The 19442-nt window shown below is 34.8% G+C and overlaps 1 protein-coding gene and 3 non-coding genes across 6 annotated transcripts in view; 2 read left to right on the forward strand and 2 right to left on the reverse strand.

Annotated features, from left to right (window-relative positions):
- The first annotated feature begins 1848 nt into the window (after positions 1-1848).
- LOC140445839 (NAD kinase-like) overlaps positions 1849-19442 on the forward strand; it is a 156645-nt gene continuing 139051 nt past the window's right edge. Inside the window, exon 1 of one of the 3 annotated variants that reach the window (XM_072538217.1) lies at positions 1849-2100. In XM_072538217.1, coding sequence (XP_072394318.1) covers positions 1976-2100 — 125 coding nt within the window. In that variant the 5' untranslated portion in view covers positions 1849-1975. Of the gene's footprint in view, positions 2101-17874; positions 18337-18466; positions 18527-19442 lie in introns of those variants that run through there. The other 2 variants (XM_072538216.1, XM_072538222.1) reach the window with 2 other exon arrangements.
- TRNAG-CCC (transfer RNA glycine (anticodon CCC)) lies at positions 11952-12022 on the reverse strand. Its single transcript has one exon. It is a non-coding gene; the product is annotated as a tRNA-Gly (tRNA).
- Positions 12839-12910, reverse strand: TRNAE-CUC (transfer RNA glutamic acid (anticodon CUC)). The gene has a single exon. It is a non-coding gene; the product is annotated as a tRNA-Glu (tRNA).
- TRNAE-UUC (transfer RNA glutamic acid (anticodon UUC)) lies at positions 18594-18665 on the forward strand. Its single transcript has one exon. It is a non-coding gene; the product is annotated as a tRNA-Glu (tRNA).

Raw genomic sequence — 19442 nt, forward strand, 5'->3', positions numbered from 1 at the left:
TTATTCACATACTGTAACGTTCTGTTTTGACGTAGTGTTAAAAGGGACTTAAAAGGTTGAAAATTCTTACACGAAGACCCAGACTACCGAAAAGAAAGATACCTATGCCTAATAAACAAGAGGAGAGCATGAGCTTTGGGAATAAAAGATAAATTGATAAAAGGTAAGGTAAAGTCTGTGACTCTCTAAGTCACAGACTTACTTCTAAAAGTGACAGGAACGAATCCAAGAAGCGTAAAATCATCTCGAAGGGGACGGCGAAGATCATCAGAATGGCGGTGATACACAAACGTTATCCCAATCCTTCATTGAACCAAGAATAGGCAGATCTGGTACAAAGCAAACTGATGGAAGCACTTTATGCTGCCCTTTCGGGTAGTGGCAGTGTTCCTCAATTTGAAAGATCCTTATTTAACGCAGTGGTACTATCATTGAACTGCGAAAATAAGGTCACAAAGTACTGGATTAGGGAAGCGATTGTAGGGCTGGGCACTCTCTCGTGCGAACCAGGAACCTAGTATTCATCTTTGAGCCAAAATCCATAAATACACAGGTGATTAGGAGAGGCCTTCTGAATTCGATGCTGAGGATACAGAACTGGTCCTTGTTAAGCAGGAAAATGAAAATAGAGAAGGGGGCCAACTCCTGGTCTTTTCTATAGATGAATGAGCTACTTACACCATAGACACATAAGATACTCCTTACAGGAGAAAGCAGTAACGGTATCATTTAATTGATTTTCGGTAAAATAAATGCATTACTTTAAATGCGAGCGTTCGCCGTCAGTGCTAAGCTCTAGGCGAGGAGACGGTGCGATGGTCTTCGTTATGAACGCACTCTTAGAGTGCGTTCATTACGGAGACCATAGCATGGTATCCTCGCCTAGATCATAGCACTGACAGTGAAGTTAACGCTTGCATTAAAAATAATGCATTTACTTTACCTGGCGATCAATACGATGGTCGCAGCGAGGCTAGGTGGTCGGCGCCTCATAGTGTCGATCGTAGAGTACTAGGGGCGAGGATCGAAAAAATACTAAGCTAGAATACTATGGTCCAAGTCTATGGTCCGATACCTGGCTCGAGGCTGGGCGCTGCGTTTTGACGGTAAACGCTGGAATTTTTAAAATAATGCATTTATTTTACATATCGATGATACTATGATACCATCCTATGGTCCGAGCGAGGGTCGGTGCCTCGTTATGAGCGCACAGTTATAAAGAAGTTCTAGTCTAGCATCTGTTGAGGGTGAGGAGAATGATAAATGATGCCACAGATTTAGAAATGGCAGTAAATGATCTAAATGACGCTGTCATTAAAAAGAAAAAAGGTCGAAGATATTAGCAACTAGATCTTGAAAAGAAAAAAAGTTAAATGGACGTATTACAGGAATGGAAGAAGGAGAAATGGCTGAAATCATTAGTAAATCGTTTCCGAAAGAGATAGTATAAAGATATAACGTTACAAAACAAAACAGACCAAATTAAGGATGAAGAGTATAATATCTTCTTGTACAAAATTGTATATGGATTTGATTTATTGTCACAATGCTTCAAAAGTGTTTCAAGAAATCTTTTCAGGAGATGGAATAATCTAAATCTGACACTTTTGAAACAAATATCTTCGATGCATTAATTATGATCAGTAGTGTATATTTAATTTAATAAAGTGTAAATGTTTTGTATTCATATTAGCGAGGAACAATTAACAGCAATTAAAATAAAACGTAGGAGGACACCGGCCTACACTCCTAAAACCAGTTAATTCGCAGTACACCCTGTATAACCTTCATAACTAGAGGAATAATCGTGCATTCGAACTTGGCGATTGTTATTTAGAACAGTTTTCTATTGGCGGTCGAACTTTGGTGATCTGTGTAAAAGATACGTTTCATACTTTTTAGAATAAACCACTTATTTTTGTGAATGAAACTTGTGTTTGTTGTTGTTCGAATTGTGGTTTTGTTTATCTAAAACATGAATGAATCGGACCTTCAACTTGCCCGGGCCATGGTTGCCGAGGAAGAACACGAGAAAGAAAATTTGGGATGTCTCAAGAAGACTGTGGTGTCAAGGGCTTCCGAAAAATTCGATAAATTTAGGTAAGAATTTATTATTATTTCAATGTAACAGTGTAAATTCGTTTTTATTAAACTAGTACAAAACCCTTTCTTAATATAGTTGTAATAAGCCGTCGCATTTTATTACAGGGTATCTTTATATTCGAAAAACAGCGCTCTACATTAGACAGCTCTCGTTATTTGATGAATTTTGATATGGAAGCATGTACCTACTCTTAAAGTTCGCAATGCCTGAGATATAGTGAGTTAAAAAGTTGACTCCAAATTAAATATTTTTTTTATTTACACAAAGCCTCATCAACCAAAGAAAGCAGTCCCGGCGCTAGGGTATATATGGTGCCCGCCTGCAAAACTTACACGGGCGATCTTTATTATTTTTTTCTTCTTTAGCAATCGTACAAAAAATTAAAAAACATGATGTACATAGTCTTTATTCTCTTTGTTTTAATTTTTACAAAATTATCAATAAGTTTATTAATATCTAATTTATTGTGGTCATTGTCATACTAACTCGGAGCAGATAGAAATAATTAATCCTACATGTGTTGTTTCTAAACTGAAATTTTGATATTTTGACTACAATAATTCACTTAAAAATATTTTTTTTTATCCAATTTATTACATATCATTTTCTATTAACATTAATGCTAGTTTATTAAGTCTCGTCCGTGTCATAGTTTTAAATACGTTTTAATCAACTTTAATTTTGAAAATGATGTTTCGCCACTAGCTACGTTCGCTGGAGCAGTTATAGTCGGTACTATACAACCAAACACACGTACTCATAGCCAATATTAATAGTAAACAAACTAAACAGTAAATAAAATAGAACTTTACGAATTACCAACAATCAATATTTATTTATCTGCACCATATAATAAATAGTTATGTTAAATTAGAACAACTGAAATATATTTTTTAAATGTTTACTACCCAAAATTTTATGGGTTTAGTATACACTTCCACTATTTATACTAATTCTTCTTTTTTGATGAAAGAAGTCCGTAATAAAAGTTTATTTAAGCTGTTAATACTGTGAGCTAGGAACTTTTGTGTTGTAGGTTTCCAGCTATGAATCTGTCAAAATATTGCAAGATTTGGAAGTGATAAATGATTTGAGACTATAAATTTTAAATTTTTTAATGGATTTTCTGGTATTGTAACATTTGTACTAAAAATATCTTTACAAGTATATCAAAATTTCATCGAAATGTTCTATGGAGTTAATGGTTAAAGTCTTTGTTGTCACTGTGTGTTAAAATTATTTATAACAAGTTATAGTGTTTTCTTAAATCTTCGTTATTTTTCTCAAACATATTGTATAAAATGTGTTTAATGAGCATAAAGCAGTATCTGTATGGGTATAAACAACATTACCTAATATAAACCTTTTTTTTGTATTTTTGGTTGTTCATCTGGTTGTTCATAATCAAATTGATGTTTCTTTTTTCTCTTGAATAGTTTTACTAACTGGATTAATTCTATTGAGTAAATCGTCATATCATCATCATTCTGGTTTTAAAACCCTTCGAGAGTCCTCCTCCCCAAGAATCTCTCTCCGATCGTCCCTATCCATCGGCTTCCTCCGTCAAGCACGTATTTCCATATTTCTCATGTCTTCATCGATGTTATCAAGGAACCTTGTTCTGAGACTTCCTCTTCTTCTCTTACCAATTCAGACGTCTTCTCTATCCACCTCAGACGTCCTATGTTAATATATTTTATGATATTTGGTTCCTGGTATAAAGTGGTTTCCTTATAAAGTGCGAAGTTGTATCGTCTTTTCCACACTCCATTATCATTCACCGCTCAATACGTTCATGATAGGTCTAGGTTACCTTGTGTATATTCTTGTGTTCAAAAATAGGCGCTGGTGACTGTCATGTTTAGTGTTGCTTGTAAATTTATCAGTTGTACTCCATATCGTTACTAATGTTGTGTAGGCTATGAATTCCTATAGTGGTTATGAAAACTCGCTCTCGTCCTATTCTTGCATTCATGTCATCTAATACAATCTTAATGTCATTTCTGGGACGTCTCCTGTAGGCTTGCTCTAGGTCTTCGAAGAACTGTTCTTTTATTTCCTCTGGTTTTTTATCTCTTTTTAGAATTTCCTACACATCTATGTGTTGTGAACTGAGTTTATTAGTCTAATTTACCAGTAACTATGCAAATTGCAACAGACTAACACCTGGACTTCAGTGTCTTTAAAGATCTCCACCATACTTCGGATAACCCTCCAATCTAATTGGCGGCACTCTAACTTTGGCATGGCTAACTTCTGCACGTCGGACTCTAGTATGTGCTCTCTCAACTGACAGTTCATATTTGCGTCAATTATATAACTATTACTCCTAACATACCTACAAAATAATGCTACAAATCATCAACGGGATTCTGAGCATTTTCCCACAAAGAGAAATACCAGAATAGAAGCAGGCAATATTTGCCTAATGTAGAAGTATATGAGAATATAAATATGGGACAAATAATCGATAAATCAAGAAAGTTCGATATCCTGTTGTACATTTTCTTTACAGGTTATCGTAAGGCATTCGGCAAAGTCAAATGGCATTACACTACAACGCCAGATTTCTCTTAAAACTGAACTATACAATCATACCGCTGGACCAGTAAAAGTGTTTGACACAAAGTTAAATAAATTCCACCTACAATAAGGTATCAGGCAAAGACACAATTATTTAACATATACGTAGAATATACTAGAAGGAGAGGGATTGAAGAATGCGAAAAGGACATCTCAACAATCTGCGCTTTATGGACGATACTTTCTGAAGATTCTTGCAAAGAGCCAAAAATATTTGATGTGATCTCATACGACTGGTTGAAAATTAGAGGTAAATATTTGATGTGGAAATATGTCGAAGGCAAACTATTTAACTATTTAGTATCTCCAATACTCACTATAGTAGAAAAATACGTATCACTGAAATGACCAGCGATAGAAGTATGTTGCGATTTCCACAGACCAATTATAGAACAAATAATTCGATTGTAAGAGTAAGAAACTCTCCTGCAAAGTGAAATTAAAATATTTTGGACATGAGAGACTCATCATTTAAGGGAAGATAGAAGACCACAGGCCATGAGGAGGATTCCCAACAAGATGGATTGACCAAATCATAGGAATTTGTAAAAGACGAATGAACAAATTAATGGAAATTCCCAGAGGCAGACATCTATGGAGATGGGCCGTATATGACATTACACGTGGAAACCATTTACTTCTCTATATTTAGGAACTTTTACTGGTATTTAAAAAGAAGGTAATCATTTAAAACAGAGGATAAAAAAGTGAATGTTTTTGGCTCTCTGTAGCTTCACCTGTAATGTTTTGTCACATTCTGTGTTCATATGTATTGTAGCGATATACATTTCATAATTTTATCAAGCTTTCACTTTGTCTAAATAAATATTAAATTGTATAAAAATATATCTTCTTTTTTTTTCTTCATTTCCTACCGTCATCTATAATAAAAAACTGAATACATTACTATGATTAACTTCCATTTATCACTTTTTATTACAATTATCTTTGTTATACTTCAAAAAAGTTTAAATTTCGTGATTTGTTATGTGTATGGTGCAAAAATATGAAATTGTGTTACCTTTTTTATAAATTCCAATTGTCTTCTGAAAAATTTACTAACTTATCCGTGGTAATGAGGTCATATCCTTGAGTTTTTTTACATATCCCAACTTATTTTGTTTAATCGGAATACTCATTTCCTGTGGTAATTTTGGTTGAGAATCTATCTCCTTAAAATGTTCAGATTAATATGGGTACTAAATGGTAAAATTTTATTATCTAAATTTAAAGTAAATATATATATATATATATATATATATATATATATATATATATATATATATATATATATATATATATATATATAATCAAGCTGCTGAGTGAAATCAAAATTGCTATAAAAAATGATGGATATTCTAACAAAAGCATAAATAGATGATAAAGACCGTATAATCAAAATTTATACTGGAACCAATCAGCCACAACAAGAACAAATCTTGGAGATGAACCGACGGAAGTGATCCAGATTCTGCGAGGCGTTAGGCAAGGATGTATACTTTCACCTATATTATTCAACATATATTCAGAGAAAGTATTTAGTGAAGCCTTGGAAAATTGCAAACATGGAATCCTATTAAATGGAGAACGCCTAAACAAAAACCGCTATGCAGATGACACCGTTATTTTTGCAGACAGTTTAAACAGTTTACAGCAACTAATAAACCAAATAAATGAAGTAAGTGGAAGGTTTGGACTATAAGTAAACATATCAAAAACTAAATTTATGGTCATCAGCAAAAATAAAATTAGAGAAGTCTAACTGCTTATCAAGAATACACCAGTGGACCGAGTTAAACGGTTTACCTATCTTGGAACAATAGTAAACGAACAATGAGATCACGCACAAGAAGTAAAATGTAGAATAGAGCAGGCTAGGAGTGCATTCCACAACATGGTCAAACTCTTTAAAAGCCACAACCTTAATCTGGAGATAAAAGTAAGGCTCCTACAATTGAATCCTGGACACTCATTAAAGCGATAGAGAAAAAATTTGAAGCATTCGTGATGTGGCTATACAGAAGGGGGACGAGACTGTACTACGAAGAATGGGGAAAGAAAGAGAAGTGATATATACGATTAAAAGGAGAAAGTTAGAATATCTCGGACACATAATGAGAAACGGCAGTAAATCAGACATGGAAGAAATAACCAAATCCCTGAAAAATGGAAAATCCCCTGGTCCTGGTGACATCCCTGCAGAATTAGTGAAAGCCGACACAGACAAACTCCAGGAACAGTTAAGAAAACTCTTTCAAGACTTCTTGAATGGGGCCGAATTACCAAAAGAATGAAAATTATCTATCATGTTAACTATCCACAAAAAGGGCAGCAAGGATCAGTGTGAAAATTACAGAGGAATTGAGGTAAACAGCACAATAATTAGGATGTATGGGAAACTTATTAAGAACAAAATAGAAAATGACTATAGAGATTACGAAGCAGAGGAACAAGCTGGTTTTAGAGCTGGGCGATCCACAGTAGACCACTTTTACTCTATTACGCAAGTTATTGAGAAAAAAACAGGCGTCAATAAAGAAGTTTACCTGGTGTACGTAGACTTACAAAAAGCATATGACAGTATACCCCTCAGTAAACTATGGTCAACCCTATAGCAAACCAACATTAAGCATGGTCTTATCAAAGCAGTCCAAAGTCTGTATAATGGAACAACTGCAAAAATTAAAACTGGATCAAGGATATCTGAGGGATTTAAGGTCACGAAAGAACTAAAGCAGGGTTGCTATATTTCGCCTACTGTTTTCAAAATTTATCTGGAACAAGCACTCAAGCTGTGGAAAAGAAAATGTAATGGCATGGGAATCCCTCTCAATGACAAGACTACACTGTACACCTTATGTTTCGCTGATGGCCAAATACTGATTGCTCAGGATCATGACGACTTGAGTTACATGACTCGGAAGCTAATAGAAGAATATAACAAATGGGGTCTCGAAGTCAACACTAAGAAAACTGAAACCATGTGTATTGGAGGGACAAAACAGTCCATTATATTAGACGATGGGGTAGAAATTAGACACTGTGATGAATACAAGTACCTGGGTATGAAGATAACTCAAGATGAAACACTTGATACTGCTATAAAAGACAGCAACATAAAGGGTAGAAAAGCCATATCCATGATGAACGGCATTCTGTGGGACCAAACAATATCTAAAGTGAACAAAAAACTCATATACAACACCATACTTAAAAGTGTAATCACATATGGCAGTGAAGTTTGGCCCATGAAACAAAGAACAGAGGAACTGTTACTAGCAACAGAAATGGACTTCTGGAGTAGAGCAGCAGGCAAATCAAGAAGAGATCGGATACCAAATGAGAGAATACGAGAAATAATGGGAGTCAAGCATACAATAGTTGATGACATAAAAACAAAACAGTTAATATGGTACGGCCATGTACAGAGAATGCCAGATGACAGGATCCCGAAACAGATTTTGACGTGGACACCACAAGGAAGAAGGAAAAGAGGAAGGCCGAGAAGAAGCTGGAGAGAGGGAATTGAAAAAGAACTAGAGGAAAGAGAAATCCCTCCAGGCCTATGGTTAAATAGAGAAGAATGGCGGTTAGGAGTCGGAAGGCGTTGGAGAACGCTGTAAACCGATAGTAGTAGTAGTATGTTTATCTAATTGTTAATTTTTTAGTATGTTCCTGATAGAGTTGTAAAATGATCAACTAAATATCGAACTGATGAAATAAATGTAGTTTCAACTTAGCGGCAGACCGCAGTCCCGACAGTTTAACACGATTCCGTACTGTTATATAACATACTTGCACATTCGATAATTACGAACACCCAAGTTTCACATCCATAGCTCACTATCGGTCGGATTATGGTCTTGTAGATTCCTGTCTTAGATCTGTGATGTACGTCTCGTAATTTAAATATCGGGCTCATAGCAAAGTATGCCGTATTGGCCAGGATGATTCTTCTGCTAAGATCTGCATCGTTAATTTTATCCTTTGTGATGTTGACTCCTAAATAGATAAAGCTATCCATTTTTTCTAAGCGGTCAACTGTCATGTAGGGTCGTGTTGCTCTCTCCAATTGACTTTGTTCTAGGATTCTATTAACAGACCTATTTATTTAGCATGTGATTTAAATTCCGTATACGTATTCTCACCGTTCAGATTGTTCAATGCCCTTTATTTTTCCCATTGCTACACACGCAGCTGAAACATGGACTCTCAAAAAAATCGATAGGAATAAGTGAATAAGATCGAAGCCTTCGAAATGTGGATCTATAGAAGAATTCTACGCGTGTCCTATACAGAATATAGAACCAACCTGTCAGTTCTGGAAGAGCTTCAAACAAAAAAAAAGACTATTGGAAAAAAGTAAACCGACCATATCTAATGAAATGAAAAAGACAGAAAAGATTTGATTTCACGTTCAAAGCGACTATGTATCTGTTGATACGTATTTCGACTTAATAAGTCTCATCAGAACAGGTTATTCATAGCCGTTCTTAACGTGAAAAATAATCTTCTCTGTCTTATTAGGAAGCAACAATAAAATGGCTTCGTTATGAACGCAATAGCGACATCTGATAGAAAAATCGGTAAGATAGTTTCGAAACAAATTCAGATTTCTGCTTTAATCTGGAGCCTTCTAAAAATTGCAAGGCATAGCCAGACGTTGATAAAGATGTTAATAGAGACATGGGGGATCTAAAATTTGCATTCCACGACATGTCTCGTCAACTAAGCAGAAATCCTTAACGAATTTGTTTCTTGTACTCATACAGAGTAGATCCGAATAAAATGAAAAAGACAGAAAAGATTTGATTTCACGTTCAAAGCGTCTATGTATCTGTTGATACGTATTTCGACTTAATAAGTCTCATCAGAACAGTTATTCATAGCCGTTCTTAACGTGAAAAATAATTTTCTCTGTCTTATTAGGAAGCAACAATAAAATGGCTTCGTTATGGACGCAATAGCGACATCTGATGGAAAAATCGGTAAGATAGTTTCGAAACAATATCCATATCTAATTTACTTCGGCTATATAGCTAGAAAAGCGGGGACCATGGAACTATTGGTAGTAAAAGGATAGGTAGAAGACCGAAGACTAAGAGAAAGATTTCCAACACGATGTTCAGACCAAATGAAGACTCTGGTGGGAAAATCTCTACATGAAGCCGTCCATATGGTACAGGATCGCAGCCAATGGAGGCAGCAGCCGATAATATTTAGAGTGTCACCACGCCTTCACAAGAGCTCAAGGAATGAGGAGGAGGATTCTCACCGGTTGTTTTGGTTCTGCTCATGATATTTATGTCATTAATTATGTCATCTGCATATGCTGCCAGTTGGACTGATTTATTGATGTGTGTTGTTTCTATCTTCTGATGTTTTTCTAACTACGCATTCCAGTGCTAAATTAAACAATGTTAGTGCCAGCCCTCCACACTGTTTTAATCCTTGTGTTATTTGATATTGGTCTGTCATCTCATGTGAGATGAGCCACTGTGTCCATCATCGCCATTCGGATGAGCCCAACTAGTTTAGACGGTATTTCAAATTCACTTAATATTTTGTATAATTGTGTCCTGTTTTATTGAGTCATGTGCTTATTTAAAGTCGCCAAAAATATTATAGACATCTATGTCATGTTCCCAGGCTTTGCTTAAGACCTTCTTAACTGTAAATACGTAAATAGTTGGTTGATAGTTGATCTTCCTTTCCTAAATTATGCCTGATATTCTCTGATGATCTTCTGTGCGAGGAGTTGTAGTCTATGGGTAAGTAGGACTGGTAAATATTTTATATCCACAACACAGCCAAAAGATTCACCTTAGTTTTGACAGATGAGTTTGTCGCCTTTTGTATGAATTGGACAGATGATAATATTATTCCACTGTTTTGGCATTTTGTTTTTGTCTACATATTCTGTGTATGACCTTATATATTCGTTTCGTTATTTCTCTTTCTTCCAACTTGGACAATTCTACGGGTATTCCATCACCACATCATCCAGGGGCCTCGTTATTTTTCTGCAGTTTGATTACCGTTTTAATCTCTTCTATCGTTGGTGGTTTTTTTATCTAATTCTTTTCATTTTCTACCTCTTCCAATAGCTCATGTTCTGTGTGTTTTTGTTTTGTTTTCTGTTTTTCAAATTTCTTCAATTTCTTTAGTGCTGATGGTTATTTCGCCGTTCCTATTCCAGCACAGATTTGTTTTTGGTTTTATTTGTTTAATAAATTTTTATTTGTTTAGTAAATTCATATGCATTTCGTGTTTTGTCTTTTCTAATGTTTATTACCACGTCCATTAATTGTTTGTTTATGTGTTTTCTTTTTTTTTTGTCTACAAAGTTAATCAGCTATTCGTCTTTTGTTTTCAAATACTTTTTTGGTCATATTTCCTTTTCTTAGTTCCTAGTCCTAGCATCGATTTTGCTGCTGTTAATATGGTTCTACTTATTAGGTTCCACTGGTCTTTTAATGATCTATCTCTCTTCATTTTCTTCATATTCAGTCATCTCGTCTACTTTTTACGTCCAAAATGCTTGTTGTTGATCGCTTTTTTATCAAGACGTGGTCTATTTGGTTCACAACATCCTCTCCAGGAGATATCCAGGTGCCTTTGTGTATGTTTTTGTGGGCAAATATGGTGAAACTGATGATCATGTTTTTACTAGCTGCAAAGTCAATTAGATATTAGCTGTTTTCATTCGTGTCTCTATGTAAGCTATGACTATTAATTATTCAGTTCCTAACTTTGCGTTTGTGCCACCTATAACTATTTTGATGTCGTTTTTGGTGTTAGGTCATATGTTTGCTCTAGTAATTGGTAAAAAGCTGATTTGGTGTCCTCATCTTGTTCATTTGTTGGGCAATGAACGTTTATTATAGATACGTTGAAGAAGCGAGTCTTTATTCGTATCCTACAAATTCGTTCATGAACTGCTTGAAAATCTGTTATGAGATGTTTTTAGTTCGTTCTTTTCGTGTTTTAGTCGTCTTATTTCTTTATGTTAATTTTTTCTTTTTCTAGTTCTAATTTAATGTATATCAAACTTGGTGAAATTGCCTTATATCATGTTACTCTTTTATCCAGTTCTTTAGTTACTATTCTTAATCTCTTTTTTTTGATAAAGGAAAATACAAAAATATGAAAATGTACAGGTATTTTTTAAAAATTCTACTAAAATATACGTTATAAAATGTATGTTATTTGATTTATAACGTAAAATATACAAGTATAAAAAATAAAAAATAAATAAAAAAGCTGCACTGCCCGGGAATCGAACCCGGGTCGCAAGAATGGGAATCTTGCATGATACCACTACACCAGCAGTGCTCAAATTGACTTGATTCAAAAAACCGTTCATATTTTCAGTATTATCTAGTGATATAGGCAACAGTTAATACATATATGTATAGCAGATTGATATAACTAGTAGAATATGAACAATAATTGAAATGAATTGAAGAGACATACGATGTGAACTGTTAATACAACATTTATTAAGAGTGTTTTTAAATAATATATTTTATAATTTTACTAGAAAATTCGTACTATGTGGTGTAATAATAAAATGATTTAGTGTTAATTGTCCAAATGTGGTTAATATAAATCAGAAGTTGTAACAATACATAATATATAATAAAATAAGAGAAGATAAATTTATGATTTTCTCATAAGTTGCGGTGGTAAGAAAATAAACAAAATAGGGCGAAATAATTTTTTATCAATTAAAATATAAATGATTTTCTAGATTTGATTATCAAATCAAATGAAATTTATGAGAAAAATTATCTCAGTTAATAAGTGTTATTATTATACCTAGTATCACTTCAACTACAATAGTATCCTAAACTCGATAGTATTATAATGGTATTATCAAAGAATATAGTATGCGTCCATGATACTTTTCATTGTATCATGGCATGCGTCTATATCATCGAGATCTATATTCTTTGTTATTATCACATAACAAAAATAACAATTGTTTTCTGTACTGCGGTATTATAGGAAATAAATATTTACATAACAAATACCAGTAAATCAGCAGTTTTATAAAAAAATACTCATTTCCAGTTTTTTTTAATTTTATTTACTTTTACGTTTACTATAATAAAATTATTCGATTTATAAAAAAAATCAAAAATGTATTTCCGGTACCGGGAATCGAACCCGAGCCTCCTGGGTGAGAGCCAGGTATCCTAGCCACTAGACCATACCGGATATATTTAGTGTTTATAATACACATTATTTACTCGTAGTCAATAATGATTTAATTCAAATAATTTCTTATATTTTTGTATTTTCTAGTTAAACCTTTATTAAAATACATTTTAGAACGAATATTTTATTTGTATCTTAAATAAATTATAATAAATAAGACAAATCAATCAGATGACATGTATCTCGACGCAACCGCATAACTTCAAAATAGGCAAGTCCTTTCAACAGATTTTATAAAAATATGTCAAGTAGGTACTTTATTAGTTCAAATTAACATTTAAAAAGTTAGTAAGATGCTGTATTACTACAAAGAGTTGCATACATATACTGTTAAGTTGTACAATTTAAGATCGTCTGGATGAAACGTATTTATTTTAGCTTCGTGTTTTACCCGTTATAGTCTGTTTCTTCCCGGAAGAATGTGCAGTCAAGGATGATATGTGTTTTACCGTCAGTCCGTCAGTGTAATGGAGCAGTTGGTGTATGTTGGTAGTGGATCTTTTTTAATTAAAAATTGTGTTAGAACTAATTTTCCAAAGTTTAATAATGATTTGGTCTTTTCTATTGGTAGGGTTATTCGAGAAAGTATTTACATGTGGACATATTTCACTTAATTGGGTTTCTGATTGTTTACCAATTACTACCGAACTAAGACAAGGTTGTACAATAGCTTCAACCTTATTAAAATTTATCTGAATACAACACTATGACGAAGCAGACACACCTGGGCATTTCTATAGACGATGAAAATCTTTTAACTTTGCTTTTTGCTGACGAACAGGTTATATTTGCTGATAAAAAGGATGATATAAGGTGTATGGTCAGAAAATTGGATGACGAGTATAGGACTTGGGGTTTGACTACCTATTATTATGAAAAAAAAAGCAGAATATTTCGTTGTTGGAGAATAATCTATACCAAAATAATCTAGTGTTAGACCACTGTGGAATTAGGAATGTTGACTCGTAAATATACCTGGAATTACAATTAGGTACTAAAAATGGCTCCAGTCAAAAAGAAATTAAGAAAGGAAAATCCCCAAAGGAAACAGGAAACAAAACAATAATTTACAAGGATACTTAAACAAAAATTAGAATCTACAAGATCCATAGTAGAAAGATCTGTTCTTGTAGACTTTATTGTAGAGTAGCACTGCATAATATAAGAAATAACGGGATACGTGACATAATAAGTATTGATACCACAGTAACTGATAATATTGAAGCCAAGACGGTCACTCATGCCGTATGATTAGAAACAGGTACCAAAGAATATGATGAAATGTAACCCAATGCAGAGGTGAAAAAGAGGATGCCCGGGGAAAACATCTGAGGATTACATTAGAGAAGCGATGAACAAAATAAACCTATAGGACGCAGACTGCAGAAATAGAAAACGATGGAAACTAGAATACGGAGATCGAATATATATACATATGGGAGAAAAACTATAAGGGTCTTTATTTTTATTCTTAATGTTCTAATCATTTTAAAACTTACAACTTACGCTATTATTCTGCATAATCGTCGTTTCTACCCAAAAAATTTTTCAGACAATGCTCCAACTTTTCAGATAGTGCGCAGGGGCTCCAAGACTGATGGATATGTTGTAGAAATATGTTACAAATACGGTCTACAACTAAATTGTAAGAAGACAAAAATAATGATTAGTTAAAACAGCAACATAGCTAACCAAATTACAAAAAAAAACAATGCACTGTTAGGAAGAGTGGAGAAAATATGCTACCTGGGATGCAATATTAGGGATACCTGCGATCATAGCTACGAAATAAGAACTCGTATTAAAAAAGCCAGAAGCGATTTTAACGGTCTTAGGAAGATTCTCTGTAACTTATCGTTAAGTATCAATATTTGCATGAGATTTCTTAGATTTTACGTCTTTACGTCTTTAGTGTCCTCGTCTACAGAGTAGAAAGCTGGACCCTCACAGAAGATGCCATAAAACGGTTAGAGGCATTTGAAATGTAGTGCTGCCGACGTATGCTAATGGTCTCATATATATACCACAACTAACAAAACTATTCTTCAGATGCTAAGAAAAGACAAAGAAATATGCTAAGAAAAAACAGAAAATTGGCTACTTCGGTCACATTATGCGTAATTATAAATACTGTCTTCTACAGTTGATTCTACAAGGCAAGATTAAGGGAAAGAGAGGCACTGGATGCAGACGTATATCCTGGCTGGCCTGTCGCCAGAAGTGACAAATCACGACGCAGATTTTCACTCTGGCCGGCCAATCACAAACAGTTTTATTAACTGCGTTGCCATTGGCCTCCCGGCGGAAGGTCGCTGCTAAACTGCAAACACAAAGTGTATAAAAAGGCAGCACATCTTCCGATCGGGATCTAGTCGTCTACACCACTAGCCTCTGCTATCTACGGCCTTGTGGCCGAGTGTCTTTACTACGATTCTGCGTTTTTATTACCTGAGTGAACATTTCTTCGATCTAAGAAGACGTCGAAGCGAAGACGATTCCAAAGCTCTTTAGTGCTTGAATGAATAACGACGATATCATTCAAACCACAAGAGCTACAAGAACCGGCGATTGTTGACTGACGGCCTACCTTATGTCCAGGTAGAGAAAGGTCTGGCAACAGACTTATAATTACCTCGTAGAATCCGGCTAACAGCTCGCAGAGAACGTTCCCTGGCCAGATAGACACGATCTTCGAAATAGGTAAAGACAGATTGTCTTAAAGCCATTTCAGATCGTGTCGAACTGACACAGCGTTTCACTAGTCCAGTGACGGCCAGGAGTAAATAAAAGCCCCAGGTGGGCTTAAAATTACTCCTCACTCGGTGGCCGTCGAAGAGTCAACACTCTGCCGACGTTCCTGTACCTCTTGAATAGTGTGAACCTGGCCACACGTCGACGCGTGAAGTGCCGGCATCTCTGCGGGACTCAGGGTATCCACTATGCCCAGAATACTAAACAAATATTCATGTAAGACAAATCCACGTAAGAAATAAACCTCAAAGTGTTAAAGTATTGTGGTTGCCGATGGCACCTTGCCGACCGCAGAGTCCTCGATGAACTTCTCGCCAAGTGGAAGCCTAGATCACATAAACTCCACGAACACGAGTACGGAGTCGAAAAATCTTCGATCCTCCTTCAGAGCGGTGGTCGGAAATCATCCAGAATATCAGAATACCTCGGAGGATGGTCCGACTGTACGACATGGTGCCCAACGTGGGGCGCCATATCACCAGATGGGAATGAAGAGTCTGGAAAACTATGGAAACTTATCCATTCCCACGGTGCCTTACAAAGGGATTTCGACCAGTCTGTTCGAAGTACCCTCCGCGTATACTCCATCTTTAGTGGATGCACAACCTTTCTTACATGGAAGATAAATAAAACGCAGTTGTGAAGGTTGACAAGGTCCAGCCACATGGTCTAAATGTTCGTAGAGCCTGAGCAGAGCCCCGATATCGGACTCCCAGGGTACAGGAGGCTCTTTTTGGGAACCGAGACCAGACTGGTCGAGAGTTGAAAATGTCTCATATTTATATATTTCTATGTCATTTTCAGATCACTCGGCCAATAGAAATTTTGGAAGATGTTTTAAGGCAGGGCGATGCGCATCGGGGTGCGTATTAGTCCACGACTAAGGCCCCCGGTGACAGGTCAATCTTAAAAAACGGACTGGTCTAATGTCAACTGAACTATTTCGAGCTACTGTGTGTAGAATAAAACGGGCCAATGTGGTCGCCAACATCACTAGAAGATAGGCACCTTTGGAAGAAGAAGTTCACCAACTTTTGATTTTCGACTGCAAGTCTCTGGAAGTTACTATGCAACCATGCACACGTGCTCATAGGCAATATTAATTATACCTTAAAGTAAACAGTTATTCACATGCAGTTCATCAGCACATTAAAACAAAGCTTTAAAGCTTTGTTTTAAGTTTTAAAAGCTTTTTAATAGTTTTTTTAAGCTTTAAAGCTTAAAGCATCTATAGATTAATATTCACAAATAAAATATTTTTAATCAAAATTAATGAATATACACTCCCATTATTTATAGTTTTTTTTTTAATTAAAGAAATCTGCAACAGTATCTAGTGCTGAACGTTATCGACAACGATACTATTAAAATATTCCCCTTTATTGATGTTTTAGACAATTTAGACAATTTATTTCATCACTGATATTAACAATATTTATCACAACATATAGCATCTATCACCCGGTTATATTCCTTTGTTTATTCTGAATTAGTTATATATTCTTCTATTTTTATATGTTTTTTTATTTTGTCAATGTTTCATATATATAATGTCGATATACAACGTTCTTCGACGTCTTCCGATTTCCAATCTCCATCTCATTTTATCGTTCCATAGATCGTCCTCCAGTTCCCTTTTCCTGATTTCTTTATCAACTCCTTCTCTCCAACTTCTTCTAGGCGTTCCTGGTCTCCGCCTACCTCTTGGTTGCAATTCAAGAATTTGTCTTGGTATTCTATTCTCCGGTATTCTCCTTACGTGTCCGTACCGTCAATGTTTCTTACAATTGTTGATTTAAATGATATAAAACATGCTGACAATATCTAGCTCATGTGTTCTACTATTTTTGTGCTCAATAAACTTTTTTCCTAATGTTTTAATATCTACCATTTGATTTTTTAAGGTTCCCTCTGATATTTTGGTGTCGTTACGTTTTTTTACTTCAATTTCTATAACATTTCAACAACTTATTTTGTTGGCGTATTACCTTACAAGTTCTTATATTCTCTTATATCTTCTTTTGTTGTCATACAATAGTCGCTTTCAGAATAATTTTGACCACTTTGGATGTGACTTTCCCCTTTAAAAGAATTTGTTAACAACGTCATTACATTTTTTTGAAAAAAATTGTAAACACGTTGGCAGGTTGGACGTTTTTTAAATTGTGTGCACGGACTGGTCTAAAATAGTGAAAATTTTTGAATGCCAAGTAATTATCGCGCCTGAAGAGTGATTACTGTTTTGCATCATAAAAACATTGACAACTATAAATAAATTACTATTTCACAGTATTTTTAAAATAGAAAACCTATTGCTACCATTTGTGGAACATTTCGACTGATTTAATAGCGAAAGTTGCTCAAAACTATGGTGTGTGTTCGTTTACCTTTCAAAAAATGGGTCAATTTTTAATTACCGGTTAATTAATCGTTTCTCCAAATTGATTTTCTTGAGCTACCAACTGTGAAATAATGGCATCTCTATGGGTTGGTTCTGAAACCGATTTACCCACTTTACAGAAGTGCAGAATGGCAGATAGGTTAGAATTTCGATTGACCTGTTTACACAATAAAAAGACTCTTGATCAAGACAACAAATTTGAGTTAGTCGAAAGCAAATCTTTGGAAGAGGACAGTGAAATTAATAGAAGACAAAGTCGATCAGGAACTTGGCCGTAAGTAGCAATATTTTCATAACATTTAACCTACATTTATGCTGTCAAAATTTTAGTGTTATGAACGTCATATATTTACCGTGCTAATTTAGAAGACTGTGTTAAATTAATGTTTATGAATAATTAAATGGGGTTTGCTGTGATTGAATAAAATATAGCAAATACGGATATAAAAGATGAAATCTAAATGGTAAATATTTGTATAAATTTGCTATATTTCTGCGGTACATACACATAATTCTTATCTATTTGTCAACTCCGGTATGGTCTAGTGGCTAGGATACCTGGCTTTCACCCAGGAGGCTCGGGTTCGATTCCCGGTACCGGAATAATTTTTTGTTTTTATTGTAGTGAAAAAATGATAAAAATAATGAAAAATATGAAAATTATTATACGTTAAAAATATTTTTAACATTCTGTAAAAAATATTATTTTTATATAAGTAGGTATATTTAAAATTTTTGCTTCAACATATCGGAAAAGTCAATGTTACTTGGAATTGTAGTTCTAATTTGAATATAAGTTACACTGTCATATTCTCTGTCGAAGTTTATTGTATATCTAATATATTTTTAACGAAAGATGACAAAGTGATCCAAAGTGAACCAGTGACATTGTCTAAGAAAAGATTGGCCAGATAAACAGGTTACAAATGCTTGTCAGATGTTTACGGAATTATCTACTCCGTTTAAAATTATCAATTGGTATAGGTCGTCGATTATCACTCATATTGGACGAGATAAAGGATTTGTTGATCAGCTCCTGGATCAGTTCCGACGATGTTTTCGGCAGATTTTGTGTTTCGTCAACATACGGTTATTGGTTGATTGTTTACTGAACCAGTGGACTCAAATTTATCCATCACACTACGAATAGTCCTCCGGGTATGACGATTATGACAACCGTAGAATGGGCATAGCGTGTGGAACGAAGTCCGAATAGAACACCCATTTTGATAAAGTTTTTTGTTTAGATAATAAATTGCCAAATAACAAATATACCAATTGTTAGTAAAATTTGAAAGGAGGGCGACTCACCTTGGAACAGCCGCTCGGCAGTCGGGAAGCCAAAAGAGAAACAAAAAAGTACGAAAGAAAACCATCAAT

The sequence above is a fragment of the Diabrotica undecimpunctata genome, chromosome 7, assembly GCF_040954645.1.
Source record: "Diabrotica undecimpunctata isolate CICGRU chromosome 7, icDiaUnde3, whole genome shotgun sequence".
NCBI classification, from domain to species: Eukaryota; Metazoa; Arthropoda; class Insecta; order Coleoptera; family Chrysomelidae; genus Diabrotica; species Diabrotica undecimpunctata.